At 35.1% G+C, this 26,117-nt stretch overlaps 3 protein-coding genes across 3 annotated transcripts; 2 read left to right on the plus strand and 1 right to left on the minus strand.

The window, feature by feature from the left end:
- Positions 1 to 6,459: 6,459 nt before the first annotated feature.
- On the plus strand, positions 6,460 to 11,425 carry LOC145627498 (putative inactive purple acid phosphatase 16). Its single transcript, XM_081679906.1, has 5 exons — positions 6,460 to 6,843; positions 8,476 to 8,700; positions 8,842 to 9,118; positions 9,576 to 9,747; positions 10,722 to 11,425. The coding sequence occupies exons 1-5, from the start codon at positions 6,600 to 6,602 to the stop codon at positions 11,058 to 11,060; spliced, it is 1,257 nt and encodes a 418-aa protein (XP_081536032.1). The 5' UTR covers positions 6,460 to 6,599; the 3' UTR covers positions 11,061 to 11,425.
- Positions 11,426 to 11,743: 318 nt separating this feature from the next.
- LOC145639814 (MLP-like protein 34) lies at positions 11,744 to 13,091 on the plus strand. Its single transcript, XM_081691146.1, has 2 exons — positions 11,744 to 11,999; positions 12,587 to 13,091. Exons 1-2 carry the CDS (start codon positions 11,816 to 11,818, stop codon positions 12,865 to 12,867), a joined length of 465 nt encoding a protein of 154 aa, XP_081547272.1. The 5' UTR covers positions 11,744 to 11,815; the 3' UTR covers positions 12,868 to 13,091.
- A 1,141-nt stretch (positions 13,092 to 14,232) lies between these two features.
- LOC145639806 (uncharacterized) lies at positions 14,233 to 23,681 on the minus strand. The gene is made up of 4 exons (XM_081691142.1): positions 22,338 to 23,681; positions 17,406 to 17,977; positions 17,093 to 17,312; positions 14,233 to 15,654 (listed from the first exon to the last, which is right to left on the minus strand). The coding sequence occupies exons 1-4, from the start codon at positions 23,550 to 23,552 to the stop codon at positions 14,314 to 14,316; spliced, it is 3,348 nt and encodes a 1,115-aa protein (XP_081547268.1). The 5' UTR covers positions 23,553 to 23,681; the 3' UTR covers positions 14,233 to 14,313.
- Between the last annotated feature and the right edge of the window lie 2,436 nt (positions 23,682 to 26,117).

The following is a 26,117-nucleotide window of genomic DNA, read 5'->3' on the forward strand; positions in this document are numbered from 1 at the left end:
AACTAGATGTTTTTGGACTTTTGGTTATACTTGAAAATGTGGCCTGGTATTAATAACCATTTTTCGCTATATATAATACCCCTACTTTTCCAAAATTTATTGTCTTGTTAATAGTATAATAAGCATCTAGGCCCGTTTCTGAGACTTTGGTGGCCTAGGGCGAACATATAAATTGGGGCCCTAATTAATTAACACCCAATATATTATGTACGAAGTACAAGGTATATACATATGATTTTTATTTTTATTTTTTAACTTGGAAGGGTATGCAAAATGAAAGATTAACCTCCTCGATTTCAATTCCAAATTCATATCAAAACTACTCTAAAAGACAATGAAAGCTTACTAGCTAAATGTTGTTATATGTTAATTAGTACGGAACTACGGAGTAACAAAATCTCGAAACAAAAATGATTTTATTCACTACTGAGTAATATTTGCCTATTTGGTAAAAATAGTCAAATCGCTTGTCTAATTAGTTTAAGCCATTGCATTTGTTTCCATTCATTTTCCCAACAGGTTGGAAAAAAAAAAAAAAAAAACAAAAGTACAAAACAAAACAAAACAAAACTACACAGTAATGTACTCCTGCTCCTCCGTAAGTATGAAATTACAAGCCAAATAATTTTTAATTTTTTTTGAGGAAAAATGACAAGCCACATAATTATTATTATTTAATTTATTTATTTATTTTTTTATAAAAAAAATCTTACTTTATCCAATTAATTTATACACAAGTGCCCATTGCATCACATTAATCTATCAAATTAAAACTTAGATTGCTGAACACAATTTATCAATTTTTTCACAATAAAATAAAATAAATAAAGATAAAAACATTCAAATGAAAGAAATTGTAGAAGGTTGAACACAAACCTTGCAAAAATATTATACAACGTCGTAGCAAGAGCGATTTGGAGACAGAGTGAATATTGAAAAAGTTTTGTCCATGTTCAGATTACTAACCACTCAATAATCAAGTAATTATGTAGATTATGTAAGATAAAAAAAAAAAAAGAAGATACAAGTTACAGAGAATTTTCATCAAAAACAAAATAAAAGAGTTATTTCAGTGTTAAAAATTATTTTCATCTTCAATTGATTATATTGGAAAATGGGATCTCGGTGAAATTTGAAAAGGTTGAAAGAGATAATTTAATTTTAGAAATAAAGGGATTCATCTAGGCAAAAACTGTATATACAATGCGAAAATCAAGGGAGTTAAATGCTTACTTTGCTTAGGAAATTGTCGAACTACTCAACTACATCAGAGGTAAATGCTCAAGTAATTATAGATTTTTTTTCTTGGATAATTTGAGGCCCTGTTTTAAACGAAATTTGGGCTTTACAATCTTGGGCCCTGGGCGGTTGCCCCACCTGCCCCGCCCCAGCTACGGCCCTATAAGCATCCACAATGATTGTGGAGAGGTCTAGCTTGTAATTTTTAAATAGTTAAAATTAATAGCTCACCCTATGGAGTTACAACGGTGGTAGCTTAGTATGGTAGATTTGCAGAAAACTATTCCATACATAATTTACGCAAAATTTTTAAATTACCACCCAAAAATGTAACCACTTTCGAACTAACCACCCGTTTAATTTTTTATTTTAAATTACCACCCCTTAAATTAAATAAATGCTCATATTACCACCCGTTTTAAAAATCCGGTGGATTTTCGGTCTGTGGGCCCGACCTAACGCTTATTTTGACCCTTTTGACTGATTTTTTCCCCGATTTTTTTCTTTAAAAACGTTCTTCTAACTTCAATTCACATTTTTCTCTTTAAAATTTGATAGAATTTGGTGAAGGAAATGTGAATTAAAGTTTAGAGAGCATTTTTAAACTAGAAAAATCGGGGAAAAAAATCAGTCAATAGGGTCAAAAAAAGTGTTAGGTGGGGCCTACAGACGGAAACTCAATTGGATTTTTGAAATGGGTGGTAATCTAAGCATTTATTTAATTTAAGGGGTGGTAATTTAAAATAAAAAATTAAACGGGTGGTTAGTTCAAAAATGATTATATTTTTGGGTGGTAATTTAAAAATTAACCTAATTTTACAGCACCTAAATTATGTGTTATCTATTATGGATAATATAATTAAGGGAAATTCCCTGTTTCTCAAGGTGAGAAACAAATTTGTTTCTCATAATGGCATTTTCGTGAATAAATCAACAACTTTTTCATTATTGTGGGCTCCACAATTGAATAAAGTTGAATAAAGTTGTTGGTTTATTTACGAAAATACCATGTATAATTAAATTTGTTTAATCAAAATTTGTTTCTCACCATGACAAATTGGGGCATCCTCTATAATTAAATTATTTGTGATTATTTTTTTACATTTATTTTCTTATTTTATTAAAAAAAATTATTATGATAGTTATATGACATGTGGAATCTACTAAATTAAAATAGGTGGTAGCTTGTAACTTAAATTAATGTAGTTTGAGAAGGATGATGCGACAACCAAAAGCTGATAATATTGACAATTTTTATTTTTTGGATGCAAGATTGCGCTTCGATAAGGCTGCCTGATGATTACGGTAAAATTTGCCCTGATACTCAACTATGTACTTTTGTTTGCCAAGGAATAGCATTTCCTGGAAACTTTGTATACTGGGGATATTGCACTGAAGATGGTGGTTGCTATTGCGCTTTTTGGGATGACTGTCCCAAGCCATAACCTCAAAAGATTAAGTTGTGACTTTATTGACAATTCACGCATAAATCAGTGTGATATGATAAATGATTCCTACGTTTAATGTCTGTTTTTTTTTTCAGCTTCTTTATATGTAGTCTTGGGTTGCATAGAGCTTTGTCATTGGATTAATACAGTACTATTGACCTTTTGAGTGTTTATTAATTAATGTACTCGTATGTTATTGGCTAATTGCCATTGCATATGAGTAAAATTTGTGTTTTCTAAATTCTGATATACAATTCACAAATGCTTTTTTTTTTTTTTTTCCTAATCCATTCTTCGTGATCAATCTAATCCATTCTATATTAGTTTTAATGATGATTATTATGTTCTTTTCAGTCCAAAGCCATGAGCCTTTCAACGACTGCCCCATTTTTCTTTGATTGCTATGTGTTGATTGAGCGGTTGAGCCACTTGAAAGCATCCAAACGACTGCCCCATTGTTGATTATTTTAACAACAACTATCAATTTAAGTACGTGTTTTGAAAGCAATTACCTATTAAAAAAAATAAACTACCACAAAATTGTAAAAAGTTTAAGTAGCACTACTACTCTAACAATTTTGGCTAGAATCTCCAGCATTCAGGACTCACTTTTTTATCACTTTTTACCTTTATTTATAAAGGGTAATTTTGTCAAATTAGATAGTGATTTTATGAGGTAGAGGTAAAAAGTGGAATCTACCTGCCGAATATTTAAGTTGGAATTATTAGAGTAGTATCTCTACTTAAACTTTTTACAACTTTGTAGTAGTTCTTTTTTTAAAAAAAAAAAAATATTAATAGGTAGTTCTTTTTCAAAACACGCGCTTTAATTGGTAATTTTTTACAAAATTTCTTTATCAAGAATTGATTTTCCGTAGTTGTATTTCTGTACGCATAAGGTTTATATATACAACCTAAAACAAGAGACTAGGCCGTTAACATTGGCCCATTAGCTAAATACAATATTAGGGCTTAATACCCCCTTCAAGTTGGAGTACGCAAATCACAAATGCCCAACTTGCCAAGTAAATACAAAAAATCTTTTTTGCTTAAGGCCTTAGTTGATATTTCCGCGAGTTGATCAGTTGTCTTCACATGTGACGGACTAATAACCCCTTCCTGAATTGCATCCCAAATATAATGACAATCAACCTCAATATGTTTAGTGTGTTCATGAAAGATTGGATTCCTGCGCAATATATAACGTTGATTGACTATAACAAAACATGATCATCGCGCGTGGATGAGAGACCCCCAAACTGTCAAGTAGCACCTTCAACCATTTGAACTCTGAAGTAATTTCTGCCATTGAACATTCTCTGCCTCCGCAAAAGAACGAGATATCGAATGTTGTTTCTTGGTCTTCCAAGAAATCAGAGAGCCACCATGAAGCACCAACCAACAAAATCTGGACTGTCTCGTCAAATTAAAGGATCAACTAGCCTAATCCGAGTCACACCAACCTATCAAATGTAGATTGTTATCTGAACTCAAAAGGATCCCTTAACCCGGACAACCTTTCAAGTAGCGAACCGTACGAATGGCTGCCTCTTAATGATCTTGTCGAGGTTGTTGCATGAACTGAGATAATATATGAGCGGTATAACCCAAATCTAGTCTAGTGAAAGACAAACAAATCAAACGACCCACAAATCGACGTTACATTTCGGGGTCATCAATAAGAGGTGTCTCCGATTTTGCCAAAGTATGGTTTTGCTCCATCGGAGATCCGGCCTAATCAGATTTCATAATGATATCGAGAGTATATTTCTGTTGACATAAAAATATATTTTCAGGACTTCGTGCAATTTCAATACAAGATACTACTTCAAAACACTCAAATCTTTCCTATGAAAATAGTCACTCAAATATGACTTGAATGTTGAAATCGTAGAAAAATCATTCCTCAAAATTATTAAATCATCATCATACGTACACAAGAACACTTAGATGAACAGCCCCATGATTCAGAGTGAATAGAGAGTAATTAGAGTATGATTGCAAAAATTCGTACTTTTCTAGAGAGTAGACCAATTTAGAAAATCAACAACGAGGTGCTTGTCGTAGTCCATACAAAGACTTTTTCAGACGACACCCCATGCAGGTTAGGTACCATGGAATTCGGGAGGTGACTTCATATATACCTTCTTATCAAGGTCGATGTGGAGGAAAGCACTATAGTCTATAGACATCTGTTTGGTGCGATTCCCAACTTTTTGCAACAACAACAACCAGAAAAGCACGACGATGACCAGGAGAAATTTCTCGTTATAATCGATACTCTCGACCTAATATAATGATTATCGAATATAACAAGACGAGCCTTCAATTTTTCAACTGTGCCATCTGAATTAAGTTTGACCTTGTAAACCCATCTGCACCCGATAGCTTTCTTTTCCGGAGGTAATTCTTCCATTACGCAAGCTTCATTATCTTCCAAAGTAGATATTTCTTTTTGTATCGCCTCTCTCCACCCCTCATCTTGCATAGCCTCTTTGAAATTACGAGGCTCAACTACCATATCTACAACTGCAATAAAATACACGGTGTCGCATGGAAAATTTATCACAATTTACAAAATGTGTTAAAGGATAGTGAGTATCCGAGGAGATTGATTTTCTCCATTTTTGCATTTAAGTTTTCTCCATAACGCCTAAAGTTACGGATTTCGAGCATTAAACTTAGGTAAGGTTAAGCCTATAACTAAGATAAAATGTCGACGAGACAATAAATAATAATAATAATAATAATAATAATAATAATAATAAATAAATAAATAAATAAATAAATATTACTCTGTATTATGAGGTAGCAACACGTGTCCCTAATAAGTTATTTACATAATTACCCTCTAATTAAACGAGAAACTTGGATAAACCCTGAACATATTCTCGTCTTAATGAATAGAATAAATACTAGTAAAAAGATGATCATAGCCATTTTTTCAGTTTTGACTTTGTAAACACAAAATTTAAATCTATAAAATATAGATTCAAAATAAATGCAACAAAATGTTAATTTTATTAATTTGATAATTTATGGGTACAATCTCTAATTTGATCCTCTGATTCGATCTTCACTTTGACTTTGACGTAATTCACGGATTGACTTGATTCTCAAACGAGGGTCGTCGATGGTGCGAAACTTGATCTCGATCGAAGATTTGATGCAGAACTTTGACTTATGTTGATGTAGACCTTTGACTTGCTGTTGATGTAGACCTTTGACTTGAATTCTTGATTGAGGGCCGACGAGGCTTGATTTCAATCAATGACTATTTGACGCAGAGGTTGAACTGATGTTCTTGATGATTTGAGGTTCTTCTTTCCTTCATGTCGAGGGCCGTTGAGGCTTGATCTCTTCCACGGGTGATGTTCTAGAATAGAACGGCACGTCGAATGCTTGTTGTTCTTCCTCTAGGTTTTGAGAGGATTTCTTTGGAGAATTTTAGAGTATTTGATGAGAAGTTTTCTCTGGAGAGGTTTTAGAGTATTTGAGAGGTAACCTTTATTTATAGAGAAAGACACCCTAGGGTTAGGGTTTGATGTACAATGGAAGTGGGCCTGCTTGATTATTATAACCCATTTTTAATGGGTTTCAACTATTAAATAATCAATTTAACTAAAATAACTAAAATGGATCAATTTAATTAATTCACCCAATTTAATTAATTTTAATTAATAGTCAAATTAGCATCAAGTCAATAAATTGACTTTTGACCCATATAAATCCAATGTGGCACTTATATAAATTTTTCGTGCCTACAGACTTCCCAAACGTTGATCATGAATTCATGATGATGAATTGATCACTGAACTACTTCCTTGTCAATTTTCTCCAAACTAAGTTCATCTTTCTCAAATTCCACTATTTTCTCTCAATTTTTATGGGTGTAATAATGAAAGAAGAAGAATGAAGCCATCCTACTTTTTTCTGTTCTTCAATTTCCCTCAAATTTTACTATTTTTACTAAGCACCCACTTCCACTTAACATTTGGATTGATCAATTTGCAGTTTAATAAGACAAATTCATCCTTCAAAATTGCAATTTTTGCAGACTTGCATTTTGGGGAGAATTCCTGGACTGATTGGGGACCCCAACAAGATGCCAACTCTATCAATGCCATGAACTCTCTTCTTCATCACGAAAACCCAGGTCCTCTTCTTTCTTTCTGTTTTTTCTTTATTTATAACTTATAAGTAAATACTTTAATTGAAGAAAGTTTGGAATTTTATTTATTTCTATTTTTGTAATATTGTGGTATTGTTGTGTTGCTGAAATTTATGAGTGGGTTTTTTTTGAGTTTGGATCCTGGGTTTTGATTGATAATTTTGAATTATATCTGGGTTTGTTTGTATTGAGATGAGTTTATTGATGCTAACTTCTGTAAATTCTTGGATTGGTAAAGGATGGATTAGTTTGACTATAATAAGAAGGAATAACCTGTTGACTATCTTGATGTTTGAAATTAGAATACAGGGTTAGAATTGATGTCAAGTTTTTTTTATACATAAAATATTTCTTGAGATTTTTCAACTTATTGGTTAAATTTTAGAATTCACTCGGCTTTGCAAATTTTTTGCCTGGTTAATTGATGCTTGAGCTCATGTATGATATTATGTTTGTTTGTTGATTTGTTGAGTTTAGTTACACACATGAGAATTGAAGAATTGAGTGCAAATGAACCTCATAGATAGAATGTAAGCCTAAAGATATGAAAGAAAACTTAGAGTGATGTAATTTAAGCTTAAAGAGAGCATGAAGGAGCGCGTGAGTTAAAGTTATTGGTATAATGGAAAAGGATATGGGATGGCGTTATAGTATCCCCAGTTCCCCACAACACTTGATTTATGTTTGTTTTCCTCTTTGGCATAGTATTCCAAAGGAGATTTAGTATTATGGTTGCTGGTTGCTCAGTTTAACATGCTAATGCTATAACCCTTAAGGATATGTTAGTATGTTACTTTATTGTACCGAGAGCCACAAAGGAAATTGGTGTTGATGAGATTTGAATCATTCAGTGCTAGGGTGCCAGCTAGCTTAGTTGACGTTAACACCCCTAAATTTGATCATGTAAACCTTAGCTTCAGGTATATCCCTTCCATATCAACTTTTTTTTTTAGCAAGGTTGATTTTGTGGTTGAAAGTCTTAAAATAGAGTTGCTGTTTTTGACTATAAAATTGGCTCAGTGATCTTTGAATTGTGATAGTGCATCTGAGCTTAAAGGCATATAAGTCCTAACTGAATTTGTGGAGATGCAACTTATATTTGAGTGGCATGCTAATATTAAATTATGATGTTTGCCTCGAAGAACATCCAAATACAAGGCCTGTGGTGTTGCATTTGAGCTTCAAGGTAAATAACTCATAAGTCTTACCTGAGTTTGTGGAGATGCAACTCATGTAAGTCATTGTCATAAATATGACTGTTCCTAATGGTTCCATAAGCTTTTGGGGTAATAAAGTTTGCAAAGGACATGGTTAGGATTTTTAGGTTTCTTCTTTTTGAGTTATTAAGACTTAATACTTGTACTTGACCTAGTATGTAAATGTTATACTCTTTCAAATAAGTCTGAACCAACTATGCTTTTTTACTCTGCTGATACGCGATAAGTAGATCTGGTCATTGTTATGGATGCAAATTCAAGCTCCTCCTCCTCTTTTTGCTAATTAGTCCTCTTTGATTTGTTGCTATTAGTAATAAGTGACTATGAGTTTCATGAAAAACTTCGATATACCTTAAAGTCTGTTCTTGTTGCTTTTAGCTGATTGTGAGTTGCGTGCCAGATTTTGTTGTATATCTCGGAGATGTCATCACAGCCAATAATATACCTATAGCAAACGCTAGCCTATACTGGGATCAAGCTACTTCACCCACAAGAGAACGTGGCATACCTTGGGCCGGTGTGTTTGGTAATCATGATGATGCCCATTTTGTGTGGCCCAAGGAATGGTTTTCAAAAGAGGGGATTCCCCCTTTGCATTGTTCTCAGCCTAACACATCTCTCATCGGTACACATCCTATATCTTCTCATGGTGACAAGTTTAAAATAATTCACTAAACTAATATCTAACTGTAGTTATAACCTTTATTGATGGAGAAGACAGGAACATCTGTAATTGTTGCATTATACGAATTATTATTTATTTCAGGTGATGGAAATTGCAGCTTCATGGGTACAACAAGATTGGAGTTAATGAATTATCAAATTGGAAATGACATGCTTTCATTCTCTCAGCACGGACCCAGAAATCTTTGGCCAAGTGTATCTAACTATGTCCTGCAAATCTCGTCGTCAGAAAACCCAGAGTTACCTGTAGCTTATATGTATTTTCTTGATTCTGGAGGAGGTTCTTATCCAGAAGTAATTTCAAGTGCTCAAGTAGAGTGGCTCAAAGGCATATCTGAAGAAATTAATCCCGATTATAGGTACTAAAAACTAAAAACTGGAAGCTTAGATCATCCTTTCATACATTGCCCAAATTCTGTATGAAGTGTAAATAATGCAATTTTTATGCTCACTAGTCACTACTTCACCTACAGATATGAGATATATGGTATAGTGTATAGGGCTCTTATGTTGAATCCATTTTCAATGAAATCGGAAAACTTACTTTTCGTTGACTGTGGGTTATAATCCTCTGAATTTAAAATAATACTTAAAATATTTGTGTTTCTTTGTTATTGTGTAGTACTATGTTTTTCAGATCAAAAAGTTTAATAGAAATAGCTTCTATTTTTATTATTGCAGGGAGGCTGTATAAATTTGATCCCTTACCCTGCCTTAAGCAAAACTACAGAAGTGTTTATGAAGGCATTGGGCAATGTTAGTTTTGTTTTTCTTTCATTAGATGGGAATCAACGGAGCTTTGTAAAAACTTTGCAGGGTTCCTGAAATTTTCTTTTGGCACATACCTAGTAAAGCGTATCAGAAGGCTGCCCCTTGGTTGTTTTTCGTTCCTCAGCCTTGTGTGGGATCAATAAATAAGGAATGGGTATGTACTCAAGAATCTGAGGAGGGCATCATGAAAAATTTGAAAGGTCGGCCTTCAGTCCAGGTAATGTCATGTATACATGATTGCTTTTCATTATACTTGATACAAAATGGCAGTTGGTGCTCTGGGAACATATTAATATATATGCTTGCTTTGCCTGAGTAATGAGTTACTAATATATAAGAGGTTCATTCAGAGTATTTATGTCTGCAAATTTTCTTTGACCTTTGTACTTGGAGCAAGGTACATGTTGATAGAGATGATGCTATAGATGATATGTTTTTGGATCATCATTTGAGTTGCATGACTGAAATTCACCATCATATAGTATTTGAATGCGGCCATTGTTTCATAATGTTTTGAACTTATTTGCATTAATTGAAATTCCCGTTCATGCTTATAATCGACTGCAAAGGCAGCAAAGGCATTATTTTATAACTTTTGCAAGTACCTACCAGTCTTTGGAGAACTGCTATAGCTCCTTTACGAATTTGAAGGTGTGTGAACATAAGGATTGTTACATATTTTTTCTGACAGTGGGTGATGGATCCTCATGTGAGAGTTGGATCCCCATGGCGGGGCTTAAAGGTGTGGATTTAGTGACACCACAGTCAACCAAAATTTTCAAAAAGGCTTGTTTTATGCATGAGTGCATGCAAGAACTTTGAAGGTTGTTGTAGTGTTGTAGCCTCCTGAACTAGTAGCTCACAAGCAATATTGGCTGGATACTAATCGAAGTAACATTAGATGCATAAGTCATTTTTTTTTAATAATAATAATATCTTAGGACTTCTGTTAAAAGTTCAAAAGCAAACTACTTAACTTTGTCTTAACTCTTTAATGTTCATAGAACTTACCTTTAGAATTCTGTTTAATGAACTTGGTAAAAGTTCAAAGGCAATGATCTGTTCTGTTCTGTTCTATTCTGCATAAATATTAGGTCCAGGATGAATTGGTCCACCAAATACACCCTTTTGGCTGTTTTGGGCACACCTGGAGTTTATATATATTGAGCCATTTTCTTGCCTTTGATGCAGGCTGTATTTGTAGGGCATGACCATGGCAATGATTGGTGTTGCCCTTACAAGAAACTGTGGCTGTGCTATGCTAGACACACCGGTTATGGTGGCTATGGGAATTGGGCTAGAGGAGCTAGAATTTTGGAGATAGTTGATCGGCCTTTCACCCTCAAGTCATGGATCAGGATGGAAGACGGCTTTGTACATAGTCATATTCTCTTGAGCTCTCATGCTGCTTATCCAGCCCCTATTTTCCTTTTGTTGCTTCTGCTTTTGGTTCTTTTCTTCGGAATCAAACCCTTTTACCGTGCTGATCTTATTTCAAAAGCCAAAACCTTCATATCACCAATTGCATAACCTAAAACTGAATGTATTATGCTGCAATAGGTTGCACATCCTTTCATTTCCCATGCAGCATTCAATATTTCAAACACAGATTCACTGGACTTCTGTAGATTACGGCGACTTATTTTTCATATGGTTTGGTCCTCAGCAATTTTCATTACACTACAAACTCATACTATATAGCCATTTTCTAGGAGAACACTTGTGTTCCTGACATCCTGTGCAGTTGTAAATAGTACTGTAATTATCAAATTTGAATTATTGTATGCATCTGTTTATACAATTACTGGTATGAGTACATGTTTGTTCTGCAATAAGAGTTGAGCCACAACACAAAGCACAATCTGTGTTTTAAGAGATTGGGCATTTCGAAAATAGAAATTACGTCGCAGTGAACAATAATAATATTTTACACGGTACTTCATTGGCACCTTTTTATATTTCTATGAATTCTATTTTTGACATTATTCTTATTTTTTCTGTTTCCTTTTAAATAAAGGAAATAAAGGAATTATTAGTGGGAATAACCGAATAAGTAATCTATTAATGCGTTCATAGCAAGCTCAAAGTTTGATAAAAGGAGTGGAGCAAAACGAATAGCATAATTACAACCAAATTGTCAAATATTCTTCATAAATAATGCATGTTTTTTAAATCTTCTATAAATATCTATCTTACACTCCTACGTTTTCATATATATATACATAGTCACTAATTATAATCAAGAAGAAAATTCTAAAAATTGTAGCAATTTAAGTAAAAAAAAAATGGCACAGTTGCGAAAATTAGAGGGAGAAGTGGAGGTGAAATGTTCAGCAGAAATGCTATTTAAAATGAACATGGCTAAACAACCTAATATTCCCAACATTTGTTCCAACATGTGCAGGGTTGAAGCACACCAAGGCAATTGGGAAAGTGTGGGTAGCACCAGAAGATGGGACTATATTATTGGTAAACTTTTCTATTTTTTACTTGAATCTTCTTAATAATCCTTTTCTTTCCTTATATTTATTTTATTTCAATCATTAACAAACAAAAAAAAAAATTACTACTGTTTATGTGTTAAATATAAACATATTCTTCTGTTTGGAGTTAATTGTTAAGCATATTCTTGATATTTAGTTAAAAAGTTCATAAAAAATAATAAATAAATAAATAAATAAATGTGTTAAATATTTTGGGACGAAAGAGTACACTTGATAGAAGTTCCTATTAATTTCCATTTGATGGTCTTAAGTATTATTACCTCCGTTTTTATTTAGTTCACACGTTTTGATTTTAGCACTATTCACACACCTCTTTTTGACCGTGTTTTGTGCTTTATATGTAATGAAAAATAAAGTCATGTGAGATCTTGTTAGATTCGTCACGTTATATACTTTCAAAATATCAACTTTTTATAATTTTTGTTTGACGATAATTTAAGATATTAGTGATTGAATAAGTGCATTGACAAACATGACTAAAGAAACGTGTCAACTAAAAAGAAACGGAGGAAGTATGTTTGAATCTAATTTATGATTGATGCAATTTAACAGATGGGAAGTCAGAGTACCTTATAGAGAGGATTGAAGCAAATGATGAGAAGAACAAGATCATACATCGTAGTGCAATTGATGGAGATATAATGAAAACTCATTACAAAACATTCTCAAGCACATTGTGTATAATCCCGAAGGGACATGAATTTTGTGCAGTAAAAATTACTCTAGAGTATGAGAAGATGAGTGAAGATGCTCCTGAGCCTCATCAATTGCTAAACTTTGGGCTCGCTATCTTCAAAGATCTTGCCCGTCACCTTACTAATAATGCCAATTGAGGGCAAACCAAAGCCACCATTTGTTATGAAATAGCTCGTGTAGTATTTGATTTGTACGGAACAATAATCAATGAACAAATGAATGTTGAAAAAGCAATAGAAAAGATAAACAAAACACAAGATTTTACGTGTTTGATCAACTAAACCTATTCAACTAAATCTATTCTATAGGGGGAGGATTCGAGAGTTTTTCGTATTGGGACTATACAAGGAGTCTTTTTGTACGTTAATGAATTACAATGGTTCTTTTATAACATAAAAAACACCCTAATAAACTCTTAAATTACTCTCCAATCAATACGCTAATAGATGTTATAAGAGCGTCGCGAAAATGACAACTCATCAAGCGTTGAGGAAAACATGCGTCACAAATCTGCGCAACCAGGCGCCACGGACGCACTACCATGTGCGGACACACCATGGTCACCAAGTTTTTCTTGCTTGTAGTTTGTCGACTTTGTAATCTTTTCCACAAAAACAAAAACAAAAAAAGAGGAATAGAATCGCACATTGGTTTGGTTCAAGGCACCTATTATAGGTTGAATTAATTGAAGTCCCTCCGCTAAAATTGGGCTGTATCATCCATAAGGATATCATAGGGATAGCTATGCCCCGAAGTACTATTCGGAGTTCCGGATTGCCTTTTCTGGGGAATTTTTCATAAAATTTGTTTTTGCTTTAGCACCCAAACAAAGTCAGCCATCATCACTTCTATCACTATAACAAATACCCCAGTCTGTACATGCCTTCAAAGCACCTTATTTGAGTTCTGCCACACTTCATGCTCCAACAATTATCCTCAAAGACAAGACATGTCAGCAGCTCATTCCAAATAGTTACTGTCAGGCTTTGTGTACTTGCGGCTTTTTCTCAATGCCAAGACACACGCTCATCCAAGTTCACAGATTTCTTGGAGGCACAATCATGGAGGCAGACAACAAATACGGAGACACCACACAATCAATTTAAAAGGGAATGCAAAAAATCACAATATTAATGCATCGGCATGATATTTTCAGGTGCATAGAAAATGTGTTGGCATTTTCACATCTTGAAAGCAGCAAGTCATGTTGTTCAGCCTTCCTACAACTCCTCCCCCACCCCCCCACCCCCCCAACACACACACCAACGCTCAGCTGTCACCATTTTAGGTCACTTCTCTCAGGTGGAGTGCACAGTACCGCTCCGTGAGTAGTACACTAACAGGTGCTTCAGGCATAGGCCAGCATAATATAAGTAACAGAAAATATGATTTAACCACAATTGCACAGCAAAGGAACTTGCATATATTCATTTTAGAGCGCTAATATATTGATTTCAAAATCAACAGCTGCCCAAGCAACTAATGTACAACTCAAACTATGCTAAAATGATGAGTGGCCAGAGACAAACCTGAAATTCCCATCTGATGATTGCAAAAAAGTATTGTACAAAGTTTGTGCATATCTAGATGTATTTTAATCCTGAAATGTACTGTTGTCTTGATATTAGATATTGGGCCAAGGAATAAATAACTCCCAACAGCCCTAAAATTTTGACCTTGATCACATCTGTAATTATGATGGCTGGCAGATTTAAAGGTAGAGTAAGCAAAGGGGCCATATCTTTCTGCTTTGCGTAGCTCCACACAAACTGGTTAAAAAGAATATGGCTTGGGAATGTCAGAATCAGGAGAGCCACATTTTTCACTGCAAAAAACCAGTCTGGTCCACCTATCTCCAACCCCCAACCAGCATTTCCATGCCACACTTCTTCCCAAATACTGTGTAAAGCAGTTAAGACTAAATAGGATGAAATAACAACAACAACAGGAAAGTACCGCTGTTTATCACCAAACCCAGCAACAAAATCAGAATCCTGATTGAGTAGCAGTAAGATCGGAGCCAGCAAGAATATAGCACGATTTGAACCACCGGTGAGATTTACATTCAAGATCAAGCATATTGCAAAGCACAAAACAGTAGCAACATTACCAACTGCAGGCATCCAGGCTCCCTCGGCAGCCATCCTCCTAATAGTGAATGTCGGCGTCATGGAAGCTCTACGCTGCTGCAAAAATCTCATTTTGGCAGGCAAATTTGCCAAACTGCTTTGACCAGATTGACTCGGCTTATAACCACCCTTTTCAACAGCTTTCTCCCGCACTAAAGAAGTCAGCTCAAACTTTACTTCCAATGCAATAAGCATAAAGATTGCAGCATATAATCCAAGGAGTGACGTCCTTGCACCCTCAACAGCCAATATTGTAGTTAGTCTCCTTTCTTCTTCTGTGATATCTCCACCATCTACAAGGCTTTTAATTCTAACCTGACCTTCTAATAAATAAGTCACAGGGAAAAGTGCAACAAGGAGAGCAAAAACCCATGGCAAACCTTTTGTGCTAGAAGCAGATGGGAAATGTGTGAAGACAACAAACACCGAGGTGCAGATCATAGTCAAAACAATTAGGGCTTGCAGGACAACAGCTTGAGGGAAGAACTCAAAAGATATGTAGACACCCGCAGCAATACCGACAGCAATGGAATAAAAGGTTCTTAACTCAACAATGTACTTGATGGGGATTAAGGAGGTTGTTGCAGCAAGTGTGAGTAATATAGCCACAATAAGGAGCCAAGAAGGCCATGTAGGTCTCTCTGCCACAAAGCCATAGATAGAGATGTCATCTCCAGTCAGATGAGCAGCTTTAATGAGGTCAGAACGATAAGTCCATGAAAATGGGATGGGTGGCTGCAGCAAGATAAAAAGTAGTCCAGTTGCCACCACCATTACTAAGCACCTTTTGGCAATCTACGCAAAGAACAAGAAGAAATCATTAGAACTTTACTAATTATGACACCCCTAACCCAGCATGAAATTTTCGCTGATGATTCAAAATCTAAATAAGTACATAATGTCACAAACACAGTTATGTATAAAATATAACCGAATTGACAAGAAGCATCTATCTGTATCTCCTTAACAAACCTTCATGTGAAGAACGGGTAAAGCATTTACAGCTAAATTAATAACAGAATAAAAGCTGAACATTTCATGCCTTGAATAAAGTATCTTGTAGATGGCTCTCAAGAGGTAAGGTTCAGTTCACATCACATATTGGTATTTCACATATCACAATTCACACAACATCATGGAAATAAGCTTCTCGGAGCTGATTACAACAAGTAAAGTCCAAAGTATACATGACTATTAATCAAGCATTAACTTATGAAACTTCAAGGACCTTCGAAGTACAGGCATCACTAGAAATATCTCCACAGAATGCACTAATGCAGTAAGGCACTAATTGGAAATATAAACTAAAAAAATATTACTTTGAGAAGAAACAATTTAGCACATTTTCAAAATAGATAAACTAATAACAAAATAACATGCAAGCCCAACTATCATGGTAGATATCACCACAGCTGAACAGGTATGGCTATCATAAATATTGTTTTATAGAAGTATTTGTTACTGAACCTGCAAGAAATTCTACCTGAAATACCGAGACAGAATCACTATCTGTTGCAAGTCATATTACACGGTTATCGTATCACGTAATAACGGACTACCATGACTAGATTATGTATATCAGACAAGAACTTCCATTTTCTAATGATACTGTATCCCTCAAAAAGCATAATGGATGAATTGATGAAAAAACAACATACAATTTTCTAGCCAACAAACAAGAAATGTAATGTTTCACATAATTCTGTGAATTTAACATATACAGTATCGAATGCCAGATATCTGGCATTGTACCAGTTCCTCATGAACTGAAGTCTAAGAACTTAAAATATGCAAGGAATCAGCCTAAACCTATTATCCGTTTTACTAATGCTAGAAGGCTCAAGAATTAGATGGAAGAATGCTGAGTTGTCAGGTTGTTAAATTCAGTTTGGGAAGAAGGGTAAAATAGTAATCTCTAGATAAGTTTGTTATGAGTTTGTTATTTCTAGGCTGGCATGCTTAAGGTGTGTTAAGCCTGTTTTGGGATTAATTTTGGGGTATTAATAGGTGATTGGTTTAAGGGGAATGTATGAAGAAATTAATTGAGTGATTTGTTTTGGGAGAGCTCCTTCCTCTCGAAAGAAGATCTGTATTATCGGATACTCTGTTCAGTAATATATCTATCATTCCCTTGGCTGCCATTAATTCAATCTCTCTAGCTTGCTATCTTACTGTTTCTCATACTAATCTCTAGCAAAATATCTACAACAACAAACGACAATAAGTACCATACCAGCACATGAGAGAAGTGGAGGGCAACAATAGGAATGCAAGCCACTCCTATCAAAACGATGCAGAAACCCAACAGTAAGCCATCAGCTGGAGGTCTGCCGTACCACCATTGAAGAGATTCAAAAATGGCTTCACGACAAAACCAGACAGCCAAAGCAACCACAAAAGCATGCATATATCCTTGCTGAGGTTTCATCTTTGATGCTGTTTTTGACTTGTCCCTACAAAATACAAAATGAGACAGTTCATTGACTGACCAAAAGTAGCAAAGTTCATAGCAAACTTATGAAAAGCTCTTGAGATAGAGTTGATACTTGTAAAGAAGCAAAGGAGGAGAGATTGCCAATAATAGGACAGCTGAGACCCATACAACTGACTTCGACGTGATAAATAACATTGCTAGCTTTGAAGCATACAGACAAGTCAAGATCCAGACTGCCTTGGGCCCAATTCTGCTATCCGAAGTAAGCCTCCTTACCAGGGCCAAGCCCAGAAAAGTTGTTGATATAACCATGTAGCTTGGGTACATCACATCATCCTCCAAACCAAAATAATATATGCTACTGTAATTGAAGAATCGATTCTCAATGTGGCATAGCAGCACAGCGTGGCTGATTAAAGCAGCCTCAATCAAGAACTTAAACTTAGGAGGGAAAAGGGCCAAGCCAGGAATAGCCATAGCAAGGACAACACCTGCGACGATGAGCTTACAGAAGGATTTCAGAGACATGCCTGCCAACCATATGTTGAGATCCCAGAAATTATGCATCACAAACCACATAACCATCAGGCTCCCAAGCACAAGGAAAGCAAAATATGACGGCAAAGACTTCTTAATGAAAAAACGAGCGAGGTAAAATCCAGACACTGCAGGAAGCGGAAGCAGCTGCAAATAATGGAAGGGATCAAGTTAATGTAAAGAAATGTTAACATGACTAGAAACAAGTTATAGCTATCATTATACACATACAACAACAACAACAAAAACAAAAACAAAGTCTTAGTCCCAGAATGATTTGGGGTCAACTAACATGAACCGTCATAAGGAATCGTACGATATAAAGAAATGGACATAACAAAACCATCATTTAAAATAGTTTGAAAAAGGTGAGTAAAGTAAGTAAACGAAAGAGCATTTAAGAAAAAATAAGGGAATTTTAAAGGAAAATCAAGAATAAAATGCAAGAAAGTATTAAAAGAGAGTTTAAAACTTCAAGTTGAAAACATAAAGGTTGGAGAAAATTTTGGAAAAGGAAAACAGTACAGATTGGTGAGCTAAACCTAAAATTTAAAACGAAAATAAATCTAAAAGTATATATAATCATGACTCGTTGTTGACGTGAATTTTTTCTCCCTCCACACCCCCTATCCAACACCACAATTTCCTCAATCCCCAATGTACCCATGTCACTCTCAATTACCCTGTTCCAAGTTTTCTTAGGTCTTCTCATACCTCTCGCGATCCCAACACTTTGCCATTCTTCAAGCTTCCTCACCAGAGCATCACTCGGTCTCCTTCTTACATGGTCAAGCCATCTCAAACGATTCTTCCTCATCTTGTACACAATATATGTAACCCTTACTTTCTTCCTTATTATCTCATTCCTTCATCGTTTCTTTCTTGTATGACCACACATCCATCACAACATACACATCTCCACCACATACATCTTATGCACTTGGCAACACTTTACAGCCCAACATTCGGTACTACATAACAAAGCAGGCCTTATTGTTGTTCGATAGAATTTCTCCTTTAACTTATAGGGTACGCCTAGATCACATAAAAACCCGTCAAACTCTTCCACTTCAACCAATCCACTTTGATCCTATGAGCTACATCTCCATCCAATTCTCCATCCTTTTGAAAAATAGATCCCATATATTGGAAGACCTCACAACTTTGAAGTTTTAACACTTTTATCATCCAAGGTGATCACCCCTACCTCGTTGTTTCCCATACCGCTAAACTTACATCATACACATAATTCTTTTATGTTCCTGCTTTTTTTTTTTACCCTTTACTCTGAGGTAAAAAAATAAGTTTTGCATGTAAACACAAGTACACAACATATGCGAGACATACAAGTGTAATTTAGAATAGATTCTCTAACCAAAGAGTCATACTATGTTGAATTTCTTACAAAGGTCAACACCACCACTTTCTGGCCTAAAATCTTAAGTTACCTGCTCTCAAGGAATGGGACTACTGGTACCAAAACTTCCCCTTGACAGTTGAAAGTTTCACTTAACTACCAGTAATGTCCCAATTTTTTTACAAAAAAAAAGGGGCAATCAGCCTAAGTATCCTCTTCAACTATTGATACCAACTTGATACCCGGCTAGGCTAATAAATAAAAACAAACTTCTAAAGTTCCAAGTTCTAATAATACTCGGGTGTTATAGAACTAATATTGCACTAAAAATGCTTACATAACAATTTTTGAGACTTTGCTTATGTTATTCCACTTATTCGCATAACAAATTCATATGCACACAATTCAGATTGACTTATTTGGTAGCTTGTGTTACAATAATGATCTCAAGACAGTTGTGAGGATATACTCCGTATAAAAAAATTTCTCTCCTCTTTCTTCCTCTTTTCACAGTATTTGTTTTTATTTATGAAATCTTAATCTAGTTAAATGCATACCTTTAACGGAGTATAATTGGGGTGCATAAGACATAATGAAATTTGAACATAGAGAGAGCGAATACGAAACAAAAAACAACTATGCTTCATGCATTTTATTACAAAACAAACAAATATCAGTTGGACTTTTCTCTACAAAATCATAATACAAGCTACCACTAAAGCATGATAAAAGGCACTCACGTAACTTCCCCAATTAAATAAATTAGAAGGCCTCATATGATACGACAAGTGTCAAGGTTGGGGTATCAAACCCATATGATACCCACAATCCCCACATCTCTATCTCCCTCTACTCTTCTTCACCCTCCTACTCATCCAAATCCCAATCCACCAATTTGCCTCAGTGCCTTCTCTATTTGTCTTATTCGCTTCCTCATAATCCTTCTCAGCCTAACAGCCTTTCTCCTCCTCCCTCTCCCCATGATCTTCCATAGCCTACTCCTGATTAGCAACATGCTATTTGTCTTATTCGCCTCCTCATAATCCTTATCAGCCTTTCTCCTCCTCCCTCTCCCCATGACCTTCCATAGCCTACTCCTGATTAGCAACATGATGAGTACGATGGTGGTAATGATGATAATGAAATACAAGAAACTACCATATTTCTAGACACTTTTTTTTCTCAACACTATTCCAAAGGTGGAGGTTTTTCTCAAATCCTAGCCCCCAAGTTTTAGGCATGGGTTTTGAGTTTTGTGTCAATTTTGGTCCCCAAACAAGTATACCTTTGTAGATTCTAAGCCTACACATAATTTTTGTTTTGGTAAACCAAAGAACCCCAAAGTAGGAAAGGTTTTGAATATCAATAGGGAAAGAACATGACTAGAAATAAGATTCTTAGCAGGATACGATAGTTTGGTACATTGGTCATTTGTTATAGCACTGAAAAAGAAGGATTAGTGAACAATATCTGGCATGCACAACTTATTAAAAGTAAAAGCTTACAGGCTAGTAAATCAGATGATGAAAATTACTCAGCAACATGATTGGCACAGGAGCAAGATAGTCACATACTCCTGAATATTTAACAAATTATTCTAGGACCCCTTAAGTCTTTATTTAAATGAAACTTATTTATTAAAACAATAAAGAGAGCAGCATGTGGACAGGCCTGACAAGGTGTCCTCACAAAGAAAGTATAAACAAATTAACTCAATTCCTCAATATCTCCGGAATTAAATAATCTTGGATAGCCCTATCCACCTTGGTCCATAAAGACACTAACAGCATTAATTTGTCCCACAACAATTAGTATCCCTTGAGTCTAAGTCCCTTTCCCAAAGTTAAAATAAGATTAACACGTTTATCCTTTTTTTTTTTTTACAAGAATAAATATAGTAACAAAAGCTTGGATGGTTTATCCAACATAGAAATAAGGATTGAATCATCCAACATAACATCTGCCCACTTGAACATGTGACATCAATGAACATCATATTCATTCATCTCCACTTACAAACTTTATCATAGATCAAATATTATCTCAAAGGACCTCTTAGAAACTTATATGGCTTCTCACCAATTCCTTCAACCTAGATAACTTCACAAACATGAAACACTAGATGCATTCAGGATCTTGGAACCTAGACACAAGTTATGAGGCAAAAGGCCAAGGCTAAACAAAGAAAGTCACACAAAACTACACAGTTACACACCCTAAGCCCAAAGATATTTGCCTATTGTTCCTTTCTAGAAGTCCCGAACTGCGGGCATATTTTCTACTTAAAAAAATACCAAAACTTTAAAAAAGATACTCCCTTCGTTCCATAATATTTCAAATACTTCTCCGGCCATGGAGTTTTAGGTGATAAGTTGTCAAGACATTATCAAATTATATTTAATATGAAAGTGAATGTGAGGAAATTGTAGGGCCTTATATTTAGAAAAATGAAGGAATTATAGATTGGCTGAAGATAACTTAAAAAATAAAAAATAAAAAGAACGCAACCTTCTTGCACCTTTAGTAATGCCCTATATTTGGTTACCAATGAATGTAAAAATAAGTCATGAGCTCTTAAATCTCTACCACTCATACCAACAAGAGCTCAGTGACAATGGGTCAAAAGGAAACCTTCTTGAATGTTCACCACAATCCTAGTCAAGATTTTTGTAAAGGTGTCATTTAATTAAGGATACATATAAAAGTGAAACCCTATAGTATATTAATGGAAATTCATGTTACTTACACATCATTATAATTAATTCGGTATACAATGATGCCCTTAAACCACAAGCTAAACAGTAAACAGTAACAAGGTGTAAATTTCTGTTGATGGAGTATAGAAAAGGAGTTCACTGAACGCAGCACAGTCATTTAACTTTAGCTAGAAGAATTATCCTTATCTATACATGAAAAATCCAGTAAAGACTGATGAACAAGCAAAAACTGATGTCAAAGAATCCGAGTGACTTGGGATACATATGCTATCAATGATTAGTGAGCTATATTATGACTCAAAAGCAGAGACATTTATGTAATTTTCAGTCATCCAATCCATTAATCAGTAGCAAACTATTCCTTAATACAGTAATGAATTCCATAGCACTGAAAAAAAAAAAAAAATTAAAAAGACAGAAGTGCAGAACATACCCAAATGGGGAATCCCACAACAAGAGCACCAGCGGCACTAGATACAGCAGCCAAGGTAAGAAAGGCTATAGAAGAGACAGCATCAGCAATCATACCCAAGGCAAATGCACCAACAGCAGCTGCTCCGCCGAGCAATGTAACAGTAACAAGGAAATAACTGAAAGGAGGAGGGACCTGAATGTAACGGCCGAAAGAATGGAAAACAACCCTGACTTCCAAGCAGATGACAACAACCAGTAAAGCGATGGCCCCGTTAACGACACGTATACTTTGCAGCTGAGCAGGATTCTGAGTGAGCCACCAGAGAGAATTCCGGGTGGATGCATAGAGCAAAAAGAGAAAAGGGACAAAGAAAAGAAGGAAGGCATCGGATATAGAGGAAGCGGAAGAAAAAATGACAGTGTAATGAGAAGCAATATGAAAGAGCAAAGGAAAAAACAACAAATGTAGAAGATGAAAACAACTCTCAAGTGGACCAAGAATGAACATGTCATCAGGCAATTCACCACCATGGTAACGCCGCGAACCGGCCTCGGGTTCCGCCTTAAACGACGAAGGCCGAGGAAGCGAGAAAAGCCAGTAGAACACACAGCTAAAACACATGAGATAGTAAGAGGAATTGGACATACCAAGAGCAGAAACAGTAGCCCAAGTGAAGATAGAAGCAGCAACAACAGGAACACAAGCAAACAGAAGCTTCTCCAAAGCAAGCACAGTAGAAGGATTCTCAATCTGAACCCATTTGAATTGAAGACTCGACCAAACACCAACGAGGAACGTCGTTTGAGAGCACAACAACGACGCGAGAACAGCGAGCCAGGTAGAATTGAACGAAGAAGAAAGAGACGAAAACGAGTTGAAGAAGAAAGCGATCTGAGCGAAGATGAGCGAAAACCAAACTCCGAAGAATGCACCAGGTTTGTAATTCAGGGAATCGAGAATGTACGAGCACATTAGACCGAGTGTTAAGACGGTAACGACGGGAGCACCGCCGAGCTCGAGGAGGAAAGCAGCGCAAGGGACAAGTGCAATGGCGATCCGAGCATTGTGAGCGAAGGATGAAGGAATGTATCGAGGATTCTTCAATCGATCGGAGGATGATGATGATGATGATCTAGGGTTAGGGTTTGGTCCGCCATTAAAATGGAGGGAAGAAGGTGGTGAAAGATAAGGACGATGATACTGTAAAGGGGATTGGAGCTCCGGTGGTAGCATCTTGTTTTCCTCCGGAAATAATTGAGTGTTGAGATCTGAAGGTAGTGACTCCGGTATTGACCAAATGAGAACACTAGTCCTGTTTCAAAGGAGCAATCTCTATTTTTTTGGTGCTACCCATTTCATGCTAGATGCAGCTTCTGTCTTTTTTTAGTTTTTACATCTAATTTATCCACCATTGGACTATCCTTATAGATTCAACTTTTACCCAAATCTGGTCAAAAAATTGATGGTGCTTTTTTAATTGAATTGATGAGTGATAATTCCTTTTGAGCTTACGCTCCGACCCGAGGGGCATTAGGGCATTAGGGCACGTGGAATCCCGGGTGAATTGAAATTATTCCTATTGAATTGAAATTATTTTTACCGAACTCATTTTTCTTTAAAGAAAAAACAAGTTGCGCATTTCATTATTATAGATCAATAATTCGCCAAAGTGATTAGATTTTGAGAGAACGGACCAGAAGATACAAACTCATCACAACCTCTAGCATCTCATCTTGCTACATTATGTGCTAGAGCATTGCTCGCGCGCTTGATATGAGAAATATTAAAGGAACTAAAACAGACAGAAATCCTAGCAGTATCATCATACAACAGATAAATTGAAGAAAAACCATTTGTCACTACTAGAAAAACATTTATTTGCAGCAATTATAAATGATTAATTTGCTGCAGTAGCACATTGGCTAAATCTTACTAAAAAAGATTTTTTGCAGTAGTTAATTCCATTATCCCCTACTAATAAATAGATTTTTTTATATTTAATTAAAAATGCTATACCTAGGTTTTTATTTGTTTAAATTGCTGCTAATATGTTATTCAACTAACAAAACAAAAAGCCTAAAATCTTTTTTGTACTTGTAGAACAAACAAAATTGCACCTTAAATTGCTACTCAAAGACTTATATATACATAAACTTAACTATTTCCATTAATAAAAGCTTGTAACATTACACTTTCGTCAAAAAGTAAAAAATACAATTGGACAACATCAAGCATTTCAGCATCTTAACTTAATACGACAGGAGCACAACCGCAACAAACATCAGCAACAAACAATATTACAAATTCTAAAATCTGATTACCGAAGTAGTAATAGAAGGCGGCAGCAACAGCAGTGATGTCAATCAGGCAGCAACAACAAGGCCGTCAATCAGGCAGCAACAACAAAGCCGTTGAGCAGGAAGCAACACGCATAGTGTCTAGCAGACAAAAAATTTATTGCTTTTTATCTTGCATAAAATATTAGCAAATAATCTGAATTATTTTTTTTAAAAAAATAAAAAACTTAAATTTATCATATGTAATTATGCATATAACTTAGGAAAACAAAGAAAGATGGAGGCAAGAGGAACAACTGTGCCAGACATTCCTAATGTAGTAGCATCATTCACAAGAGGATCCCAATAATTGCATACATTATACGGTTAATCTATATACTATGTACAATGTAACATTTAAGGGGCATTTTTCAAGCATCTAAGGTATGAAGTATGAGTTTAGAATGAGTGAAACCCATACCTATTGTTTGTTTTTATAAAATTCAATTTTGAAACCCATACCTCAAACTCCCAAGGTATGGGGTTTTGAAACCCACGGGGGGAGGTGGGTATGAGTCATACCCATAACTTTTTTACTTCAAATTAAAAGAAAAACATATCATTCCCAACTCAAATCCAAAAAATGGAATTAAGTATCAAGCTCCAAACCCATACCATCTTGGTTTCATTCCTTATTCCAAACCCATACTAATATTTGAACTAAACGCATAAAGATATTTCTAGCCAATTAGGTTCTTCATTCCTAAGATTGACACTTGACTCATTTTACACATTTACCAAACTTGTCACTAAAGTAGGGGTCATTATGTAAGCATGAAGTGATTGGTTTGATTTAATATTATACTCCCTTCGTTTTTTTTTAAGCTAGAGTTGAGATTTTCCAATATACATATATCATCATTGAATTATTATTATTATATTTTTTTTACCAATATATAATCATATAAGAAGTAATATATTGTTGGATTTGTCATAATGTCTATATATAATATTTTTTTACTAATCTCTTATTAAAAATATTGAATGGTCAAAGTTGTTTCTCGGCAAATGTGCAAATTTGACTTTTTTTTTGGACTCTATCTTATATATATGTAAAAAAAAAAAAAAAAAAAAAAAAAAAAAAGAGAGAGTAGTACTTGTTAGATTTAAAGCGTTTTTTTTTGTTTTAATTTTTTTGGGAGTTCCGCGGGGTTCACCTTTTGGGTTAATCCGAATTCGGAGATCAGTTCTGGGTGGTTAGGTTTCAGTCCCATCCTAATTGTTGTTAGATTTAATGTTCTTTGTAAATGTACTATGTATGAATTTTTTTATAATTTTTTTTATTTAAACTAACATTTTTAAGAGCAATGTAATTCGAGAAGAAAGGAATACGACCCTATTCACTTCACCATAATATTCAGTAAAAATAATTTCTATTCAGCAAAAATATTTCCATTTTCGTAAAAATATTTCAATTCAGCAAAATTAAGGTAAAGTGAACTGAGACTATTTATTATTATTA

Source organism: Chenopodium album, chromosome 1, assembly GCF_948465745.1.
Source record: "Chenopodium album chromosome 1, dcCheAlbu1.1, whole genome shotgun sequence".
Classification (NCBI taxonomy): Eukaryota; Viridiplantae; Streptophyta; class Magnoliopsida; order Caryophyllales; family Amaranthaceae; genus Chenopodium; species Chenopodium album.